The 23,320-nt window shown below is 40.3% G+C and overlaps 1 protein-coding gene and 1 long non-coding RNA gene across 2 annotated transcripts in view; both read left to right on the top strand.

Annotated features, from left to right (window-relative positions):
• The first annotated feature begins 6,391 nt into the window (after positions 1–6,391).
• On the top strand, positions 6,392–9,095 carry LOC103798563. Its single transcript, XR_624732.1, has 3 exons — positions 6,392–6,403; positions 6,677–6,687; positions 9,084–9,095. It is a non-coding gene; the product is annotated as an uncharacterized LOC103798563 (long non-coding RNA).
• Positions 9,096–9,766: 671 nt separating this feature from the next.
• DAB1 (Dab, reelin signal transducer, homolog 1 (Drosophila)) overlaps positions 9,767–23,320 on the top strand; it is a gene marked incomplete at its 5' end in the record, with an annotated part of 51,901 nt that continues 38,347 nt past the window's right edge. The window contains 2 exons of the mRNA XM_009070839.1: positions 9,767–9,910; positions 12,198–12,296. Of these exons, the coding sequence (XP_009069087.1) occupies positions 9,767–9,910; positions 12,198–12,296 (243 nt within the window). The remainder of the gene's footprint in view (positions 9,911–12,197; positions 12,297–23,320) is intronic.

Raw genomic sequence — 23,320 nt, 5'->3', positions numbered from 1 at the left:
ACCTATTTCTGTGCCTGCACACAGCACTCTGATGCACTGGGAGACCACAGTGGTGACAAGAGAGGGCAAAGTGTAAATCAATGAATGGCTTTGTCCTCCTGCCTTAGCTGTTACAGGCTATTGCTCTCTTCTTTGGGGACTTAGTGTCTGTAATTAGTTATCTTGAATGGAAAGATTTTTCTCTTATTGAATGTGTGAGAAATTTGGGAATGTTAATCAGCAGAGCATAACCTTTTCTTAACTTGCTCTTTTTATAGTCCTGGAGAATTAACATTTATCTTAGGGCAGCGCAGGAATTTGGCATTTGTCTGAAGTGAACTGGTTCTCCACCCTTTCTCTTTCTTTATACATAACAAAAACTAAACTCTTTGACAGTCCCATCAGCAGAATATATTTATAGGCTTTGAAGTGTAGATTGTGAATTTGTGTGTCTCGACATGACTTTGGGGCACCACATGCATGTCTGTGTCTTGGATTAGTTAAAGTCTAATTCAGATTGTTCCTGAAAACTACATACTTAAAGCCAGGTATAGGTAGACACATAAAAGCAGCTTGATTATATTTTTTCATGAGTTCTGAGCTCTTAACAGTTCTTGTAGGATTAAAGAGAAACAAGGGAAATTCAGCAGCTCTCCAGTTCTTGTTACATATTTATGTATTTAGATGCTCATCTGTAAATGATCAGTTTTCCTAGTGTTGGCTAATTTTTCATCTGCTTTAAGGTGCTTCTCAGTGCTATGGTGAAGCTTGGAAAGAAAAGTAGCTCTAACTTCCTTTCCTCTTCCCCAGCAAGTTCCAATTTGGTTGGGAAATGACAGATTCTGTGGTAATTTAGCAGCCCCTTTGGGCTGGCCTCTCTTTGCTGCTTTGGAATTCCTTCACAGAGATTTTTGGCAGTAGATGGTATGAACTGCTGCCCCATTGGGACTGTTTTGCTTGGGCAAATTAGTACCACTGTAACAGGTCCTTTGGTTTTCAAAGTGCTGGGCTTTTACCATGCCCCATCCACATGCAGTGCACATGTTAATGCAAATGAAGGATCACTGTAAAATCAATCACCTTTTCTTTGCTGATTTTGGCTCAGAAACAGCCGATTTCATACTGACATACAAGCAGGCAGGTAAGGGACGAACTTGTTGATAACCTTCTTTTCCCAAGGGCTTTATTTACTTGACATTTTGATGTCTGCTTGATTTAAGCATCTACCCAAACTTTGAAACATTAGGTGAAAAAAGATTGCTAAACTGTCTTGTAAGAGGAGAATCCACAGATACCTCTAGTTGTCCAGAAAACATCATTTTTATTCTCTTAACAGCAGAAAATGGACTGCCAGGTTTTCCTTGTTTCACTTTTGGTCATTCCCTGGGGCTTGCTGAACAAGGTTAGTGGCCCAAACTCAAGTTTTATTGCAGGGTCTCATTTCACTTTAAATCAATGTACAGTTTGGGATTTTAGCTGCTTCTGCACCCAGCCTGTAACAGGCACCTCACAAAATGGCTTTCAAAGATTTATGAAGACTTGCATGGTACAGAGGCTGAAAGGAAGTTTAATTACATTCAGCTTTTGGTCATTTCTGTGTCTGAAGATGTGCCCATATACTGTCATCTCAAAAACCATCTAAGAAAATAAAATTGATCAGTGAGCCTTCTGGCAAAAAGGAAAATGAGTGCTTTGTCATCTGCCCATGGAGCCTGTGTGCTCAATCACTGCCATCTCCCGGGTGCTCGCCCCAGACTCTCCATCACTGAGATTTGTCAAAAATTTTAATCAAACATTATTTTATACTGAGGCCTTTTCTGTAAATAATGGAGCCCTTCTCTTGACTTTCTCAAATATACTTCTTTGTACTATAAAGAAAGAGTTTAATCTAGTCCAAGCACACATACTGCTTTGAAGACAGTAAAATGTACCTCTTGTTTTGTATTAGCTTGTGGAGAGTACTAAGTGTTAAGATAAAAACTTGGCAAGTGCAGTTGCTGTCACCTAATGAACGACATCTCTGCTTATAAAGCTCTGATCAAAGGCAGCAAATAATGTAAGAACATATTATTTACTTACAGAGGAAACTTGGTTCGGAGAGTGGGGATGTGTAGGTGCCTTCAAGTACAGTAATTCACAGGCTAATAATGCCAAAAGCCATAAAATCTCTCAGCTGGAGGTTTTGTGAACAGCAGTCCTGTACAATTGGGGAGTACTGCTGCGATGATAGTCTGAATGATGATTGAGTTTTCCTTGAGAGCCTTTACCTGTGCTTAAAATTGTAGGTAATGTTTTTAAATTAAACCGTAATAGAAGTTCATTGAGCCTTCAGAGTGGTTTCTGTGTCCCCTGTTTAAATGGTTTATCATTTTCTGTAGAAGTATTCTCAGTCTTTGCATTCAAGACAAATGCTTGTGGTGCTGTCAAAATGAGGCGTTTTACCTTCTTCTGGGCAGAAGGACCTGGAGGACTGAAGCAGCAGTAGGATGGGAGGAAGGTTCTCCCGCTAGCTCCTTGTGCTAGGAGATGTGTGCATCCTGACGATACTTCTGGACAAGGGCAGCTCCTAGGAGGAGGTAGAATTCTTGGCAGAAGGAGCTTTAACAGAGAGTTTGTTGAGGTTTTATGTATTTGCACTGCAGCAGTATCAGTTTGCCAATACACTAGACCCCAACAGGGTTCATGTGTTGACCCTTCAGCAAGCTCCCTGTAGCTGGGTAAGCTAAAGGCATTCCAGAACACATCTTGCAGCCCTTCTAGGAGTTTCCCTGTCAACTGATGAAAGGAGAAGTTTGCATTCAAGTTTTATTCGTATACTGTAACCAAGGTTTTGTATAGGGACCTATAGAAAAGAGTTGCTTATTCCCCATGAAATTTTAATGTGCTTTTTATGGTTGAGATCCATCCCATAAACTGGTTGTTTTTCACTACATCAGTAGGTTTTTTCAGTTGCTAGGGTTTAGCCTTTATCAGTGAAATAAAGTGCAAAATCCAAAGTATGTCTTCATTTAAAAGACAGCAGTGGTTGATGTTGTGAGTAGATCTTGCTGTGACTGTATTCTAGTCACTTGAGAGGAAGTATAGATCTTGAAATGTAAACGATTAAGTAACTCTCTTGTTTAAAAAATAAAATTTTAAATGACTAATTGCAAGAAATGTATTTGAGAAATACTGTTCAAGGAAGAGAATGTTAGTGATGACGCCAGAAGTTAAATTGTGGGCAGGTACACTGCTAGGTATGATATGGTTTCTTTTATAAAATGTTTCTTTTAAAAGAGAAAAAGATTTTATTATTTCTGTGTCACATCTTTAGGTGCCACACAGGAGGTTTGTGCAGTTGTGCTCCCAAAGACAGTGACAAATATATGACCTGGTAACTCGAAGTTTTCTACTTCTAGTGGAAAACTTCAAAAATTGGACTATCAGATAGCAGGAGAACCTGAGAAATTGTGGGGGTTTCTTGGTTTTAATAACCCAAGTAAGCATGCTACACAGAACTTTTTATACCTATAAAGAAAGAATTGTGTTCCCAAGGTGCTGTGGTCATGGTACCACGATCCATCCTTTTGTGTGATGGATAGTTTTGAGCTCTCTCTATTGGACTTCTGGTTCTGGGAAGCCATTGGGAAAAATGTTCCATCAAGGAGAATAATCAAAGCTTTTCATGATTCCTTCCTGCATTGCTATTTAGTTCCTGCTGTACTGAAATGTACATATAATTATGTATGAGTATTTTCTGCTTCACACCTGTTTATGTACTTGGGTGTTTTTATTTAAGGAAATCTATAGCTGATTAAAATTACTGTGCAGTTGCTTCAGATAATTGATATCAAATGAACCTGTGCAACATGTGTGTATGCATATGGGCAAATGTATAAAATTATGCATGTATATATATGTACGTAGGGGCATATATATGCACAGTTAATGGGAAATAGCTTTCATTTAGCAATTAATTTAGTAGTCTTCAGTCTGTGTGGCATCCTAGAGGTCATTCTGCACCGCAGTGTTTTGTATTTTCCGCTGTGTTGGTGCTATAAAAACCTATAAAAATGCTAATTGTCCCCAGGAAGATGTAGGCTGTTTATAAGTGTGTATGGGATTGTTTTTCAACCCTGCGAGATAGAAGGAGGTGTTATTTCAGGTTTATAATTTGAATGTGTACATAATTTGAATGGGTACAACTTTTGACAGTTTATTAGTTAGAAAAGAAGAAAAAAGACAGTGCTGTGTCGTTCTTCAGCGAATTGATTGCCAGGAGCATGTTATTGACTTTGGTGATAATATCATTATATATTTTACAGTCATAAAATCAAGAAATTCAGATTATGCCCCAAGGGCATCACACATTTAAATAAAGGATATAGCCATTTCCAGGGCTATTGGTTTAGAATAGCAAGTGCTATGAAGAATGCTTAGTGTGTTATGAGGACAGAAGGAGCAACAGTGTGCTCATTGCTGCGATGCTTTGGTTTATTTTCTTTTTCTATTTATGAAGTACACTCACTTACAGATCCCCTGGGAGGATGAGCAGCATTTGCTCTAAATGTTGGCATATTTAATAGAGTGTTAGCTTGGTGTTCTGTTGGGCTAAGAGCCGAAATCAAGTGTAATCCTTGACTTGTACCAAGAGCAAGGATAAAGTCTTCTTGAAATACTCACTAAAATACACAGTGCCTGGGAAGCAAACCTTGAGTGAGCTGCAGGCTGCAAAATTAAGAGCATTATGGAGAGCCAGATAACCTAATACAAATGCAGCTCTCACTCTTGATGTCAAAGGCAAGGTATGGTAGCGCCTTGGGCACAGCTTCCCAAGCAGCCCCAGTGCCTGCTGTTGCTAGGTATTGCCCTGGGAGAACCCACATCCAGCACTCAGCTTAGGCTGCTCTGGCTTGGACCTTGCACAATAGCTCATCTCCCTCTTGGACTGTTTGTCAGTTACCTCTTGGGATTGACTGGACTTGAGGTGCTTGGATTGAGTACTTGGGGTTTTGGATTCAGGGGTGTCTCTAGCTTGCTTGAGGGAATCGTGGTTTAAATACGGTGAAGTGAAGCTCAGTATACATGACTGCATTACAAACCTTGTTTATTACTTCTACACTAGCTTTAGTGAGATGGATAAAGTACCTTAATGCTGATCATGCTGATAAGCCTCTCCTTCAGATTCGAGCTCCAAAGCACATTGCATCACTTCGCTCTGGGGATTTATTGTTCTCTTAAAAGACCGTGAAAGTCCAAGTGCAATGTCACAACTCGGCAGCAAAGGTCATGTTTTCCTACTCACATAGGAGCAGGGGGTCCATCTGGCACATGTACAGCTTAAGGGTGAATGGTGACATCTACAGAAGTAGATAAAAATTAAATAATTACCCTTATATTTACATTTTAAGGGCCCCTGAGACTTATAAATCTATACACTGCAAATAAAACTTTTCTTTGCCTGTGCCAACAGCACATTTTCTAATAAAAAGTGATCACCTTTCTAAACTGAATTTGTGTGACATTATTAGTGTATTTTTAGCATTTGCATTTTTTTCCAGTTTGGGGCATGAGAATCAAAGAGTATTTAGTTTAGATAATCTTGTTCCATTTTGGACTGTAAATTGCTTGTAGTTGAGTTCCAAACAAATGCTTGGTTATTAATTTGCTTATTGAAAGCAATCTATGAACGCATTTTAGAGCAAACCATTGGAAAGTGCCTGTTGATCTTGAGAAGTTTTAATACAGACATTTCATTTAGGATTGTTTTAGAATGATGTAGTGGTGCTGGTCCTCTGAAGAGCTCTGGGTAGATCCCTACCTGTGCAGGGTATGGTAGACAGCTGGAATGGGCATCAGCTGCTCACCCAGCTGGTTTTGGCATCTATGTTCTTCTCTAGTCAAGAAATCCTAAAATAAGCTATCAGGAAATGTGTTGTGGGGAGAACTGGTTGTCACTAGACATGTGCTTCTAATTTTACTGCAGACAATGGCCTAGTAATGATTTGAGACCTCAAACCTCAGTTTTCTTTAAAATCTTTGCAGTTGGTTAGTGTCTGTCCCCATTCCTACCACTGAGATATTTAACCCGAATATCTGGCTTCTGAGTGTTCAAATAAAACTCAGCTTCAGCAGTAAGTGTAGCCCCATATCCAGGATAATCTTCCCTTCCCACAGGCTGGGACCAACAAGTGTGGTGGCAGAGGGTGGCTGAAGAGCCAGGCACGATGGCAAGGCTCCACTGACAAAGGCTGAAGCTGTGAAGGAGGAAAGACTTGTCACATGGAAGGAGAGAGACACTTTCCTGGGTAGATTCCTGGCACAGGAACAGCTCTCTGGTTTAGTGGTTTATTGCTATTGCTCAACCTCCTCCAAAGCTTAAGAATTACAGCCTCATAATTCAGGCACGTCTTATTTATGCAGTTTCAAATACAGAAAGAACCTTGTTCAGGAGATGTCATTAAAAAAAACCTTTTTTGTTTTAATGATGAGATGTTTATGAGAGTTTGGACTATCTGCCTTCCAAGTGTCCAGCGTGCAAATGACGTATCACTCTGCATAAATCTCACACCTCACGAGTGCTATAAAATCAACTGTACTGAGAGTGTCATATGGTAATTTCCCAAGCAGGTAGAAAGTTTCCAAGTGCTGATTGCAGCACCAAAATCTAGAAGTACAGTATGAACATGGATTGGAGATCTGGGTGTATGCTGAGAAGCAGTGGCTGTTGCAGATGGTTGATTTACAATATAGGGCAGTGTGCGTGTGCATTCTCTGTGCTTTGCACGGGACATATGCTCTAGGGTTTTACGGATGAATATGTAGTCTCTAGTAATTTGCAGTTTCTACCACAGTTTCAAATATCTACATCATTTTCAGGTTGATGATTTTTCCCAGTCATTTATCCCAAAAGCACTTCGTCCTACTTAATCTGGGTCATAATTGACATGGGACTTGTGCATAAGCAGACATAGCCATTAAGTTGTGTTTGAATGGGCTGTTAATGTCAGGGATTTAGTTACATTCTGTAAAATAGATCAGAGGTTGGAATAAGTATAATTGTTGGAATAGCTGATGAATGCAAGGTCACAGTCACGACTTGGACCCAGAAAACACTCTTGAACACTTAGATGCTCATGCCATCAGCTCCCAGCTGCCTTTGGCTCTAACAAAGACATGAGGTTGAAAATTGTTGGCAAGGAAGCTGTTGGAATTGGGTTGTATTTATTGCAAATCAACAGGATATCTTTGCAAGTATAAAAGGCATATGGAAAAGTCCACTGTTATCGTTGTACTTTGTTGTGTCTCCAGATGTTTTCCCTCCTGCCCCTCTCCGGAGGCTGAAAGTGGAAAACGGTTTTTCATTGGTTTTAGCTGATGGTGCCAACATCTGCCTTGACATTTCCCTGGGGAATGATATTAGCACTGCTGAGAGTTTCAGATTTATCATTTTGTCTCTCATTAGCTTTTTTTACAAAATAAAATATAATATAAGAGCATGAAGTTTCAGTCCTGTTCAATTCTTTTGAGGGAGTAGAGGTGAAGACTAATCAAGGGAAGCTGTTGAGTGGCCACTGAACTATCACAGCAGCACTTACCAGCTGCCTTATTTTTAAAGGGCTATAAATGAGACATTAAAACATTGCTCTGAACTGATATTTTGCATTGAAAGAAATTTTTCTTTGTGAGCTCAAATGTACTTGCAGGCCTCAAAATGCTTAATGTAGCTCTATTTTTTAATATACATTTAATCCATCATTAGTTCACAGCGTGGACAATGCTCTACTCTGGGGGGAGGAGAACCAAATGAGTATCTTCATTTGAAAGTGTTCCTTGCTGGTCATACATAGTCATAATGGTCTTGTAAAAATTTCAGTTCCATTGTTTGGAATCTGTTTATTCATCCACTTGATGGCTGTCTAAATTAGCAAAGTTGACCTAAGTGTTGACTTCTGCAAAAGGTACTTTTAATAGGAATGCAAAACAAAATAGCATTTTCCCCCAAAGCTTTTGTTCTTCTGCTATCAAAAAACAGCTGCGCAGTAGCAGATTTTAGTAATTTTTTTCTGTGGTTAACTCTATCCTTTTAAACAGGAATGAGCTTTGGAGAAAATTTGGGCCAGAATTCTCAAACGAAGGTGTCCATGACCTATGGTTCATTTATAGCAACCTGTGTTTCTTGGTTCATTCTTTTACACTAGGCAAGAAGGACAGGGCAGAATGTGTGGCTAGAGCTAGTATACATTTTAGCAATGTCAGTCCATGTTTAGGCAAGTTTTGTGGCAGAGTCTTTTAGGTCTGAGAAACTTCATATTCTTTAAGATCTCCCCATTTTGTTGGCTTCTTTGATCCTTGGTTGTTTGGTTGGTTGCTGTTATTTGCAGCTCACTGCTGGTTTTTTGAGATCCTAGCAAGAAATCCCATAGACAGCTGCAAAATATATCTTTAATCAATTTTCAGAAGACTGATTCCCATACGAACATATTTCTTCCAGCTAAGACACTGTAAAAACTGTTCTGCAGATAGTCAGGGAGGGGAGGTAAAGTCCTGCTGACAAAGATGTCCCTTTCCTGGATTGCTGTAGTGTCAATGTCTTGTGGTTCAGGCTAAGTGTTGTAATTTAGGTACACTGATGTCATGGTTTAGCCCCAGCTGACAACTGAGCACCACACAGCCACTGGCTCACTCCCCTCCCTGCAGGATGAGGGGAAGAGAATTGGAAGGGTAAAAGTGAGGGAACTGGTGGGTTGAGATAAAGATACTTTAATAGTTGAAATAATGATCATAATAATAATAATACCATAAAGGAAAATAGTGAAAAAAGAGAGAAATAAAACCTAAGAAAGATAAATAATGCCAGTGAAAAACAGTTGCTCACCATCAACCAATGCACAGCCAGCCAGAGAATCATAGTTATTTTTGTTGGAAAAAACCTCTACGGTCATCAAGTCCAACTGTTCCCCCAGCACTGCCAAACCCACCAATAAACCATGTCCTCAAGCGCTACATTAACACATCTCTTACATCCCTCCAGGGATGATGACTCCACCAGTTCCCTGGGCAGCCTGTTCAGCGCTGTTCCTAGAACAAATCCAAAACACAGCCCTATACTAGCTCCTGTGAAGAAAACCAGCACAATTGGCTTTCTCCGTACTGTGCTCTCTTATCCCTTGATTGTTTTTTTGATTAGGAAGCATCTTTTGCCTGTTTTTAAACTTCTCGGGGTGAGACTGCAAGAGACTACAACTAGCCTTTGCTGGTTGTTTCTCTGTGTCTATAAGCAAAAAGAATAGTGCAAGGGAATAGTATTTCTTGTGGGGGTTTTAAAGCAGCAGTATTCTGTAGGCAAATAATATCATTTGTTTCTCCGTTATTCAAATGTTAATAGTTAAGTATTGCTGATACAGTTAGAGAAGTTGGTATACAAGGCAATAGCAGCATGTTCCTATTACAGCTTTGTCTGCAAAATGAAGAATTCTCATGTGTGTTGGGATTAAAACAACTCGTACAGATCACAAGTTTTCAGATCCATGAGCTCTGATTCAAGCTTATCTCTTACTTCTGTAAACCTAATTTGTGTGCAAATTTCGTGCAGAAGAATTTGTGTGGCAACAATTCCACTGTGAATACATTTGAGGTAGTAAGGCCAAAAGGTTTTATTGAACGAGTACTTTCCTTCTAATTTTATTGAAATGTTTGTGTGTTTAGGTGTTGAGGTAGGAGTTAGATCTAATTTGCCACTTAATTGTGTTTATTCATTTGTTTTCCTTTGCACTCATGTAAATTGCCTTGTTTCCTTTATGTCTTTTCAGGTCAGGATCGCAGCGAAGCCACTTTAATAAAGAGGTTTAAAGGTGACGGTGTCCGATACAAAGCAAAACTGATTGGGATAGATGAGGTTTCTGCCGCGCGAGGAGACAAGTTATGCCAGGATTCCATGATGAAGCTCAAGGTGCAGTGAATCTTTCAATGTTTAATATTATGGAGTCAAGAGGAGCAAATTTCAGCTTGAACTTTTCCTCGCTCTCCTTTCGTGACTCTGAGTCTCAGTCTGGTTAATTATGTATTGAAATCAGTCAATTTTACTCCTGGCTGGTATTGCTTATCCTGGTTTAATTTTAATATATTATCTCTGAGTTCAGTAGTTAGTCGTGATTGACACCACTGCAATTTGTCCACAAATTATAAACAACACATCTGCAAATTGAGTAATTTTATTATGCAAAGAGAAGTAAACCACAATGGAGAAAAATGGTGTATCAGGACGTTTTCTATGACAGTGCTAATCAGCTACAGCTCTGGCTGTTACCTCCTGGTGGGACAGGCAGGAAGGGGTGAGTGACAGTGTTGGGTGTAGGTAGCCAGATATAGGAGAGAACTGGTGTTCTCACTAGGAGGAGAATGTCTTGCACATGTAATGGCAGAACTGATGCATTAAAAAATCAGAAGGCAGTGCACTGAGAGAATAGAGCATGAGAAAGTAAAGAGGAGTCCCCAGAGTTTCGAGGAAGAAATGATGCAGTGCCAAAGGCATGTCTGAGTAGACTGTAGAGAACTTGGAGAGTAGACAGTGTCTGAAAGCATGTGTGGTGTCTGAGGATGGGCTGTCTGGAGCCTGAGAGATATCGTTCTCTGGCCAAGTCTCCTCTTCCACTCCTCAAAGACCGTGACAGCTATCTGTAGGAAGCATCCTTTCCCTCGCCCTGGGACACGTGGAACAGCTGGAGTTTCTGGGAAGAAAGATAAGTTGTGTTTTCCTTGAATGCAGTGTTGGTTGTTGACTTCCCATCTCCCATCTGCATTGTAGGGTTACAAGCTAGGTCTTGGAGTAAGCCCACTGCAGTTTTGTCTCTTTCTTTTTTTTCTTGCAGTCCTCTCCCCAGCCCTCTGCCAAGAGGGCTGATGGATTTTCCATTGCTAAATTTCAGGAGCAGAAATCACGAAATGCTATCTTGTACACCACCATCCCACAGGGCTCCAGTCCTGACAATCTGGGAGGAATAAGTTATTCATTAAGAAACAGCATAGGGTGACATGCATCTTATGGTTTAACAATCTAAAAGCAAGATCTGGTAGATAATTTACAAATCAGCTTTATGACAAGCTAAAACTAAATCTGCTCTAAAAGGCTGTTTATATTCCTGCCTGATTTAAATATGTGCTGGGTATTTTCTCATAATTTCATAGTTCATAGAAGCAATTTGGGAGAGTTGTCACCATTCTGCTGCACAAGACTTTTTGTCTCTTTCCTCCATGTATTACCATTTCCACATCTCCCAGATGCCCAGTACCTGTTTGCATGGTGGCAGGGTTGATCTAAGCAGTACTGGGAAATGACTAAAGCTATTAAGGAAAGGGAGAGTTAGAAATGCATGTTTGGCAGCAGAACATGAAATTATGGGCTCTGGAAGCCCAGTATCATACACAGGAGTTCTAAGGCCACCCGTGAAGTTTTTGGGTGACTTTTGACATCATGTCTGTGTAATGCCAGCAACATCTCATGAAGATCTTAAAACTTAAGTTAGTGGTTCTTGAAACATGTTGAAATTGCAGAGAATGAGATAAAGGCTAAATATTTTAATTTATTTATGAATGCAGTTGATTACATTTGATCTCAGTACAGGGTTGCTGGTCAGGGCAGGCTCCTGAGAAGGTGGAAACAAGTTACTGTTGTAGTTAGGCAATGGGAGAATAATACCTGAGATGCATATCAGCAAGTTCACTTACAAAGTAAAAGTCTGAGATCATGAAAAAACCTAACCTTCAATGTCATTTTTTACTGCAGTTTTATTTTGAGAAGAATATTTTTCTTCTATATAAAAGCTGTTTGCTTATTCCAGTTAAGTGTGCCCATGAAGTAAGCTTAAGTTGTTGGCATTTTCTTTCTCCTGTTGCATGTTGGGGGTTTTTTTCCTTAAAAAAAAAAGAAAACACGACAGCTTATAGCTGGGAAAAGAGTGCTAGAAATTACCTTCAGCTTCCATGAAAACAAATTTCATAGAGGATTAGCTAGTGCAGGGGTTGGAAGTGGAGGCACATTTGAAATGCTCTCTGGGTAGCATAAACAGTTGTGGTTCCTCAAAAAAAGAGAGGAAGCCAGAAGTAAGAGGGGGACTGTTCCTGGAAAGCCTTTAAGTTTTCCTAGAAAAGTGATGAACTGTCCACAAGCAAATCTGTGTGCTCTGCTGTGGCACCTGAGAGAGTCATGAAACCAACTAAACTGTTCTTTGTTTCCATAGGGAATTGTTGCTGCAGCTCGTTCGAAAGGAGAGCATAAACAAAAAGTCTTCTTAACAGTTTCCTTTGGGGGAATCAAAATCTTTGATGAAAAGACAGGGGTGAGTAAATGATCATATGATGGAAAAAAATTGAATCTTTTCATGGATGTTTCTTTAGAAGCATTTCCTAGCTGAGCTGTGATATCTCACCAGTGTAAGCACCCGAGAACTTGATAAATGGTTATCATCCATCAGAGCAAGCCATTACATGGCTTGTAGACTGTAGCATGGGGACGTGGTGTATTGTAAAGCCTTGTCCTGGATGCTGCTGCAGAACCACTCACTGGAGTACACAGATGCTCCTTATGCTCACAGCTCTGAGTCCACAAAGTAGTGAGAAGGGATTTGTTTTCCTTCTGCCAGGTAAAAAATTGCTTCTTTGAAGTGCCAGCCCAGCATTTGCCAAAGACTGCAGCAGTCCATGGGTCAGACTGGTGTCCTTGCCCATGTGGGTTTTCTCATCCAGCCTGGGTCCAACTGCGTCCCATCCTCTGGATGCTGCTTAAGTCTCCTCAGCAGTACAGGTCAAGTGACTTCTGAGGGTCTGTTGACAAGTGATTAGGATCAGAGGGGAGGATTGTGTTGAAGTGGGCTCCTTGTGTCATGGGAGGATGAGGGGGAAGAAAACGAGCTGTAACAGGGAGTTGTGGACATTTCCAGGGGAGTGAAGCTTATTTTCCGCATTGATACCTGAGAGAGAAAAAAGGAAGGTCAGTGGGAGCTGGGGAGCACATACACTTAACTGGGATTGTCCTGAAGATGTCCCTGGAGAGTCTTAAGAATTTCTATCAGATCCATAATTCCACATGAATGCAGCTGTAGTCACCATAATGTGATATATCCCATTAATAACAATGCCAGTCTTCTGTGAGGAACCCAGTAACAATCAGAATCAGAGCTTGTGTGTTGTCAGTGGTAGAAAAATTATGTATTTTATGGAATGGGATTCAAAAGACAGTGGAAAGTTTGAGGTTGCTGTGTGAACCTGCCAAGCAGAAACTTCCCCTGTAGCATTTGGTCAAAAAGTTGCAGAGACTTCCATGCCTTACGTGGTTTTTGTCACAGCCATACCATGTTTTATTTTTTAAATTGCTCTAAAAGAAGAGACCTAAGCAAAACATTATACTGCTTAGATATAAAGCAACATCACACAAACTGTTTTAATCATAATTAAAAAGATTTTTACAGCATTTTAAGCTCTGCCTTGAATTTTAAAAAGCTCTTGATTTAATCTTTTGGAAGATTAACTATTTAACGTGATTCCAGAAATAAAACCCTACTGATGATAGATGAAATTATCTTTGCCAGTTAATTTATATTATTAGAAAATCAATGTCATTGAGCTCACTGATACGTAATACAAGCAGTTAGTAATGAAAAGCTCATTTGGAATGTGTTGTATACAGCCTGGGTAAAGCACTCAGACAAAAGCAGTGTTTGAGAGAGGTAACAGCCTGTGCTCAGAAAATAGGAAATGTCAGAACTAGGGTGCCACTGCCAATTGCACCCAGGCCACACTTATTTTCCTAAGACTAAAGCCTTTTCTTGGAAAAATAAAGAAAAGAAAGACTAGTCCTTTTGCACTTGTCTCTGATTGTTTCTCAGACATTTGGTTTCTTTTCATACAACAAAGAGGGAAAAGGGGATGTGTTTTAGAAACAAAGGTGTGGTTTAGCCCAGTTGCCTTTCCTACAGCATCCTGCACACATTTATCGCAGCCAGGGAAGTGGGGACATGGGAGCAGTCTCCTTCATTTCATAACTCTGACACCCTACATTCTAAATCTGACATAACTATATCATCCTTAAAGTAAACCTGTCACTCACTCACTGAGGCTTAGAATGAAACCTTTAAATCCACCTTCCAGATGTCTGCCCCTGAGTTGCTGGAGTGATGGACAGGGGTATTGAGTTGTCCTTCTTGGAACAGGACTGTGACAGAGGGATGTGGAGAGCTTTCAGCATCAGTTTTCATATGTTGTTTTGAAAGCAGCTTTCCATGCCAAGGGTTTGAAGCAGAGGTGCATGTAATCCTCTGCTGGTTCTTCACAGCCACCATCCCTTTGTCTATTCCCCAGCTTGGGTCTCTCTGTGTCCCGAAGTTTCACACCTGTGTCCCACTTTTTTCATAGTCTCTCTCATCCAGCCTTTCTCTGCTTTGCCAACCTACCATTGACATCTCATTCCCAATCCTGCTGGTAGTCATGTATAATTTCAACATCTACAATACACAGGGTAACATCAGCAAACCATACACAGACCAGGGCTCTGGAGCACTGCTGAGGCAAGGTGCTTCCCACAGGACAGCAGACAGATATTTAGGGGTGATCTGCTGTGTCTCATCCATATGCTTTGGTTCATCTAATGCTAAGAGATGTCAGCTCACAGAGTAGTAAATGAGACCATCTGTGTAGTCTCACATCGATGTCTGTGTGCTAAAATGACCCCAAAGAAAGCTGCATCACTGCTGTAATGAGGAGCCTCCTATAAGGCAAAATAAGGACAATGCAATTAGGTGCAGGACACTGATAATCTCATCCTTGATTTAGAAGCAGCAAGGAAAATCCCACAAGCTGGCAAAACTGGGGATGTGCAGTTGCTCAGCCTGGATCTTTTATTGGGAATGAGGCAAAAGGGGTTGCAAAAAGGTTATGTTTCACTCACACTGATCTTCTGATACCCATGTTAAACTTGAGAGGTTGTAAAGTTGAGAGTCTGATGTTTACATTCGTGCAGTATGGAAAAAACCCCCCAGCGTTTAATAGGGAACAGCCTGAATAATCTTGCATTCGCTTTCTCCTCCTTTAGCAACCCTTCCTGTCCCCCACAATGTTTTCACCCTTGGTTTTATTTCCATGATTTTGGAATTCCCAAAAGGATATTTTGGGCTGCAGCACTCCGTCATTGTTTATTTGGAATGATGGGTTACCTCTCTAGAGTGTCCTTTCTTAACTGTTAGCATTGGCTATTGCTAGCACGTCTGCCACAGTGGCAGTGAGATGTGATAGAAAAGAGTAAAAATATTCTGAAGAAATGTGGATTTCTGTGTGTTGAGTGTCTTGTAGGCTACCATTGGATTTTAATTTATCACAATAAAAAAATCAATTTGTAGCTCAAAACTAGCAAATTTTCTTTAAAATTGGCAGTGTCATAGCTGACTTCATACAGATGATTTAGGGGAATTGCTCCATAACTCATTACAGATGAAGGGCTGTGGTTGGGTTACTACTGAAAATGATAAGCAGAGTTTTCTCCCCCTGTACCTTAGAGCTCTCTTTAATATGTTCCAGACCTAATATTCATCAAAAAAATATTGATTTTAATAACGCTATTATTCCAGCCATCAGGAATTCTGCCCTTTGAGTAAATCTATCCATGAAGGAGATGAGTTTGAAGGTGGAATATCATTTGGGAAGAATTTATCTCACCAAGCAAAATACAAGAAGGATTTGCTGTGAGTTTGCACTGTAGGTGCAATACAATTCAGTTCATCTACAGCACTGCAATAGAAACAGTAGCAATCCTTTCTTACATTCCATCATTCTGTGCTGTGGATTAAACCAAATAGGTCCCTTCATACCACTTTTCAAGTACTTGTCAGTGTATTTAGAACATGATAGCAGGCAGAGCTCACCCTGCATCTACTGCTACACAGACTTGCTCATCTGCTGGAGGAGCCTCCTCACATAGGCAGAGCACCCCAAATTGCTCTGCTGTGGAAGTCCCAACATTAGCTTATAACAGAAAATTGTATTTAATTCAACTAATGGGATGTTATCCTGTTGTATGTATGCCAGGAATTGTCATTACACATGAAGTTTGACCCTAGTTTTTTTTTAGAAATCCACGTTTTCTGTCTGCTGTCATATGCTGGCCATCCATCCCATTTTCTTTCTCTAGAATGTGTTTGCCAAACATATACCTCACCTGAAGGAAATATATTTTTGGGGGGGTTGTTTGTTTGTTTTGTTGGGGTTTTTTTTGTTTTTTACCATAAAACCTGTACCATAATGATTGCTAAACCGAGACTGTCTCTATCCAATGCCACTCCAGAGATTTCATAGCTGCATATTATATGAAGATAATTTTTCACCATTTATTCTGTCACATCCATCTTGGTTAGATCTCACACTGCAGTGTATTCTTCATTAGTAATATTTCATGAGAGTTCTTTTATAGTTTCAGAAGCAAGGCAAAAAGGCAGATAATTGCATGATGTTATGTAATATTCTTCTTCTCAGGGTGGAACTTAGTGGTTGCTGATTTCCTTAGAAAGTGACAAAAGCCTTATGCAAAATTTTAAAGGCCCATCATTGTTGGTTAGCTATTTATGAGTGTTATTTTGTTAATCACACACATCAGGCTATCTCCCTGTGATAGCTTAGTAATGCTTCATTAGACGTGCGTGACTAATATGGGCTCCATAAAAAGCCTGTAATTGTCTCGTTGTTTATTTATGTGACAATAAATCTTTGTTTACTGTAGGTTACTTTCCAAAAATGTATTTGAAACTAATAATTAAGTTTTCTAAAATGCTTGGGAAAACATTTTCTTCCAGATTCATGCAGTGAAGTATGCTTTTACATTCTTGTTCTTTCTAATTGCACAATCCTGACCTTAATGGAAAGCTCAGACATTGTGAAAAAAAAAGAAGAGAAAAAGCAAAAAATTGCTATTTGACTTTAAGTAAATAATTATTTCTATTGAAGTAAAATGTTCTGTCAGCCCTTGGATATGCAAATTACCAGCATACACTGAAATATGTAACTCTCTATGAGCTGTTGTAGTATCTAGATTGCACCATGGTCCAAAAAGCAAGATAGACCTGTATCAGTATCCTGTTTATTTGTGGGAAATACTGTAAAGAGATGGGTTGTAACCCTGGTGATGAGGGTGACATCCATCTCACCAATTTTTTCCTACTTTGTCCTATGTAGCACCCTAAAAGTGAGTTTCATTTGCATTGTCTGTTCTCTACTTTGGAGGCACGGTCTTTTCTTTCAGAGATACTGACCCATATCTTTATCAAAGTACAGGGCTTGGGCACAGCCTGGGGGATTGTAACATTTCTAGGAATACTGTGTCTGATGGGGTTACAGTATTGCAAGGAAGTACTGCAGTGTGTTACTCCTATTTTACGATTTTGGTATGCATCCATTTTCCTCAGGCTGTCAGTATGAAATCCAGGAAGGAAAACTGTATGTATAAATATATATCTTTCACATTGACTAACTATTTTTCTGTTCGTTATCTATTTGTTACTCTAACCTTCATTTTCCTGGATGAGGATTTGTGCTGGTTTGAGCTGAAGTAGAGTTAACTTTCTTCACAGTGACTGGGATGGGACTATGTTCAGGATTTGTGCAGAACACAGAGTTGATAATGCAGAGATGTTTTTGTTATTGCTGAGCAGAGCTTACACAGAGTCAAGGCCTTTGCTGCTTTCCGTACTGCCACGCTGGCCAGGGAGTTGGGAGTGCATGGGAGATTGGGAGGAGACACAGCTGGGACAGGAGACCCAAACTGACCAAAGGGATATTCCACACCATATGACATCATGCTCAGTATATAAGGCGGGAGGAAGAAGGAGGAAGGGGGGACATCTGGAGTGATGGCGTTTGTCTTCCCAAGGAACCGTTACACGTGATGGGCCCTGCTCTCCTGGAGATGGCTGAACACCTCCTGTCTGTGGGAAGCAGTGAATTATTTCCTTGTTTTGCTTTGCTTGTGTGTGCAACTTTTGCTTTCTCTATTAAACTGTCTTTATCTCAACCATGAGTTTTTCCAGCTTTTATCCTTCCAGTTCTCTCCCCCATCCCGCTGGTGGGAGAGTGTGTGAGTGGCTGCATGATTCTTGGCTGCTGGCTGGGATTTTATTATCTTTGAGGGTTTACCTACCTGATGAGATGGTGTTACTCAGTGAATAGCACCTCCCCATTCCATGGAAGGCATACCAGCAGCATTTCCTGTGTAGGAGTTGGCTTTTCCATGTTGTCCTCAGAACTAGTGATTGTGTTTCCACTTTAAATCTTAACAACATTCAAGTAAGTAATACATGTGTTGGGTGGTTATAATCCTGTTGTCCTCAAGTTTTTCTCTTCTAATGAGAATGTTACGGCTTTGGTATGTTCCAACCAGTGTTTTAGATGCCAGCATCTTGACCATGTTCCTGAACTATTAAGCTCTCTTGACCTTATAATGCACAGATTTTTCTAAATTGTATAAAGCATTTTCCAGCATGTTCTGAGATTTTTATCAGATTTGTGCTGATAACCCCTGGATTTGCTGCTCTTCTCCATTTCATGTGAATGATGGTGTTAATTTTGCTGATAGATTGCTAACAGGACAGCTAAACTTGGCTGAAAGAAAATTTTAGCGAGATGAAAATTCTCACTGTTGTCAGAAGATACTTCATTTAAAATGTACCAAAGGTACTTCTTGACTTTACTGGAAATCTGTTGGTTCTGGCATCTCTGACCAGAAATCGAGGTAGGATTATGGATTTGTAGTTATTCCTTGAAGCACATGTGCTGGAGCAGATGAAATGTCAAACTGTCAAGTCTCTATCACTGAGTGTCTCTGAATATTTAAAAATAGAAATAAAAGAAGGAATTAATTTCTTCTGCTCTCTACTCTCTCTGCAGTGAGCAGGAGAGGTGGTGTTCACTGAATTTTGTGTCTGCTGGAGTGTGGTATTGGCCAAGAAGCTACTGATGGTCCCTACCTGGGTCTTCTGGAGTGGATTTTGTCCCCTTCGTGTCTTTGAAATTTCCCAAAGTTCCTGAGTGGCGTATTCGTGGTTGATCTCAGGCACAATACTTTGTGAGCATCTTATCTGATCAGCTGCTTTTGCATAAAGTTCTCTCCACCTGGGCTCTGGGCCTCTTGGTTCTGGATTTTACCCCTGTATTCCTGGTTTCTCTCCTGCAGTTTTCATCTGGAATTTCCTGAGTGCTCTCTGTCCTTGATCTCTTTTTCTTCCTGACATGCTTTTTATCAGTGTTACTTCATCTGCAAATATAAATTTGGTTATTGTGTCAAACCAAATGATGCCAGTTCTGCCTTCTGTTCAAATCTTGATCTGTCTCTGCAGCCCTCTCCTTACATGTTTAGCCAACAGCTCAAGCTTAATGTGGCTAAACAAGGCCTTTTAATCCTGACTCCCAAAGGTGTCTCTCTGACCTCCTTTTCAGAGAGCTGAAGAAAACATCAGCATCATCTATTATTCAGCCCTGTAAATTCAGCAGCCTTTTTGACCCGGTGTTGTTTTTGGTTGCCACATCCAGAGTAACTCCAGATCTTGCAGATTCTTCTTAACTGCCCTGAAATACAGCATTTACTGTCATGCTTACAGTTAAAACCCAGTCCTGCCTCTCTTCATCTCATGTCTCAATTGTTATCCTTTTCTTTGTCCTTGACAAATATGACTTTTATTTTTGAAATCCATTGTGACTGCCAAGATTGCTGTCTCAGCTTATTCTTTTGATCATATCACACTTCCCTTTGCATTCCTATGCTGAATCTGCCTTCTTTATTTTATCAGCCCATTGCTGAACTGTTTTTTCCAGGCTCTTCGTGGCTGCCTTTACTCTTCATCAGCTTTCAAGGGGTCAGTCCATAGTACCAACTTCCATCATGCATTTACTCAGTTTTCCTCATAAATTACTCCAAGTCCCTAGTCCCTTCCCACATATTCATGCAGTGCCCCCTTATTTTTTCTTTAAAACACTTCCATGCTATAAAGTTGTTAAGCCTAATGATTCTGAGACTATTGATACCCTCTGATTACAGCCTGTCATGCAGAGCTGTGCTGCCTCTTGCTGTCACCCAGTTGTCATTTGCCTGGGATGAGGACAGCCCATCTGATGGCTTGTAGATACAGCCCGTGAAATCATTCTTCTGCCCATCTGTCGTTGTTGTGGCCTTGCAGAGGGTGGAATGGTTGCGTAGGTCAAATCAACCCTGCCTTCTACCCTGGCATGTCAGGGTAAGCTGTCCACAGAGTACTCACCTGGGAGGAAGGGGCAGAGGAGTGATGGAGAGCATCTGTCAGGGCAGTGAGGGAAGGACTTGTGCATGCCCAGGGGTTTATGAGGAGGAACCACTGCAGTCATGCATCCCAGAGGTGTTCCAAGGGGCCCTTAGCTCTCAAGGCTTGAAACTAAAGTTTATATTGACCCTTTTTTTATATTACTGTATTAACCCTTTTATTTCAGGGTTGCTTTTTTATTTTCAATCAGTATTATCTATTTATGGGAACTTTTTTGTAAGAATCATTGTGTCTTGGACCATGCTGAGAACTTCTGAGGATTGCAGTGATAAAAATACTATGTAGTAATATTAAAAAGCAATAACTGAAAAAGACAGCAAAGTCAAATTTTGCACATACAGTTGTAAATGGGCCTTTCTTGTGCATTGTCTGCAGCTTCTGCCTGCCAAAGATCCCTCTGGCTGACTGGGAGTCATGCTCTGTTCCTTGACAGTTTCCATCTTTCTGCTTGTAAATATGAACAGTAAAACATGGCATTTAATGTTCTACATGCAATAAATGTGTCTAATTAGAATATGGCAGAGTAGAGGACTTAAAACCCTGTGTATTACTCTTATAAGGTATTTATAGTCTTCTGATACTTCAAGGGAAACAATAACACATTTCATGAATAACATCTGACAGCAAAACGTAAATGTCAGAAGAACCTACTTCCATAATTACATCCCTTATTGAGTATTGTAATTCATTTATTATTGGCCTTCCAAACTGGGCCCTGGACAGTTTGCATGGTTCAAAGTGCCCCACAGGGACTTTACATAGTCAGAAGCTCACAGAATTACATTTTTGATGCCCAGTTTGCTGTATGAGGATCATAAATGCTCAGTGTATTATGATGGTTTTGTTACTGTGAAAAGAACCCAAGAGGAACAAATTTGGGTGTGATTTTGCACATTGAGAAGTCTTGGGGATCTAGAGCTTTGGTTTGAACCTTGTGTCTTCCCTCTAATACCTGATATGCAGAGAAAAGCTGAAATACCTCTCCTTCCTCTCATCTGGAAATGCTCTGATCAGGAGCTGAGTTCAGCCTTCTTGCAGTCAGGCTCTGCAGGAACTGCCTTTCTGACACTAATTGGCATGAAGATAAAATAAAACTATTCCAGACATTGTATCCAAACTGAAATAATTTGTGCAATTTTGTTGTAGTTGTGGGGTTTTTTTCAGTGTGAAAAGGGTAAAAAGTTGATTGTTTTCCAAAAGGCAGAAAATGAGATCTTATGAGTTTACTGATGGTCTCATTTGGCTGTATCCAACCTCCTATTGTTTAATCCAAGCACCCCAGCATGGATTTAAGAAAGGCAAGTACTGCTTAGATGCATTCTGCCTTATGGTATGGGGAATCTTACTATTATATAGTTACACCAGTGATATATAATAGTTCCCAATAATAGGTACTATGAATATTTGCATGTTGTCAATTACAGTTTGCCTTCCATTGCATATGGAGTGAGTATCTGTCCATAGAGCTGTTATAATAAGTATATATAAAGCTGTTACAGTATATAAATGCACACACACACACATATATATGGGGGTTTGATGCTTGTGTCTGTTACAGTAAAAATTGCTATGTAATCATTCTGATTTTGTCTAATTTAAATGTTTGGTATGTTTAACCAGAATTTGAGGTGAATTTTACTAAGCAGTTGAAGGTCACTATGTTTGTTGTTATGGAACATGGTATACAGTGGAGCTGCATGGCATCCCTCTGGTGAGGTATTGTCCCATGGTAGAAAACTCAGAGTTTAGAGTTATATTGGGGGTTTTTTCCCTGTAATCACTACCCTTTGTGATCCAGATAAATAAATAAGGATATGAAAGCCATGTTGGAGTCCCACTGAGTCCAGCAGAGCCATCTTCCTTTTCTCCAGCTGTAATTTCATCTTATGGAAGAGCATCCAAAATGCAGAGTTGCATGGTACAGGGAGTTGCTTGCAAGTACTGGTATTTTTAAGCCTGGTTAATGTATTACACACAGGAAGAAAATTTCAGGCCCATTTTCAGCGCACCTGGAATGACAATGGCTGCATTTCAGACTGCTTGGGAAAGGATTTAGAAGGAGAAGTGCTGACATAATAATAGCACAGGCGGCTGAGATGTGCTAAAACCTCCCCGGAGAGCGGTGGGGGACCTTCAGCAGGTGCCCTAGCAGAAAGTTACATCCCCCTTTGAAATCCACTGTTCCTTCTTGGAGATGGCTGGGAAACATTACACCCCAGGTGTGCTGGTGATTTTCCTTCCTGTTCACTGCATTTTATCTGGCAGGCTGCTCTGCAATTTTGTGTTTGCCCTGGTAGTAGCAATAGTACAGATAATGTTTCTGAATTCCTTTGCTAGCCTGTAGGTTGTTTAACCTCTCCTGTTGCTGGGGTCAGGTGCAAGGGGGACAGATGTCCTTCACTGTCAGTGTAATGGGAGAGGGAGACTACAGGAAGGTTTACTTTCAAAGTTACCTGGAGTTTGCAGGATAATAGTAATAGATAACTATTGGAAATAAAATCAGTGGATGGTGTTCTGCCTTAAGGAACAAGTTTGTGTTCACAGGGAAGTCAGCAAGAGCTTTGTTCATTCTGGTAGTCCAGAGGGATGAGAAGACTATGAGGGATGACCCTTTTCTTCCACTTAGTTTATGTGGAAGGAGAAGAGAGAAGACCACTGCCACTGGATGCTGTGATTTGTCAACACTTACAAATACCTGCTGTTACCCCCATCTTTCAGCTAAATAAGGAACAAATTTCAGATCCCAGTAGATCTTTGCTTAATATAAAAAGAACTGTGCATTAAAGTTGTCTTCCTAAATGAGATCATTGCGGTCATGACCTTTCTGGTCGAGGCACTGTGTGCTCAGTGTGCAGACAGCCGTGTGTCACGGAGCCCAAGGCTGGATCAGCATCTCCTGTTGTGTTTCCCAGCACGTGGTGGTAATCGTGGAATTACACCAGTGCCCGATGTGCCCCTAAATTGTAGCATTCTACCTGTATCTGCTGTTAATACTTCGTAATCCTTTGTGGTTTCCATCCTAATTCTGCATCATT

The sequence above is a fragment of the Acanthisitta chloris genome, unplaced genomic scaffold, assembly GCF_000695815.1.
Source record: "Acanthisitta chloris isolate BGI_N310 unplaced genomic scaffold, ASM69581v1 scaffold3833, whole genome shotgun sequence".
In the NCBI taxonomy this organism is placed as follows: Eukaryota; Metazoa; Chordata; class Aves; order Passeriformes; family Acanthisittidae; genus Acanthisitta; species Acanthisitta chloris.
This window is presented reverse-complemented; position numbering and strand designations above follow the sequence as displayed.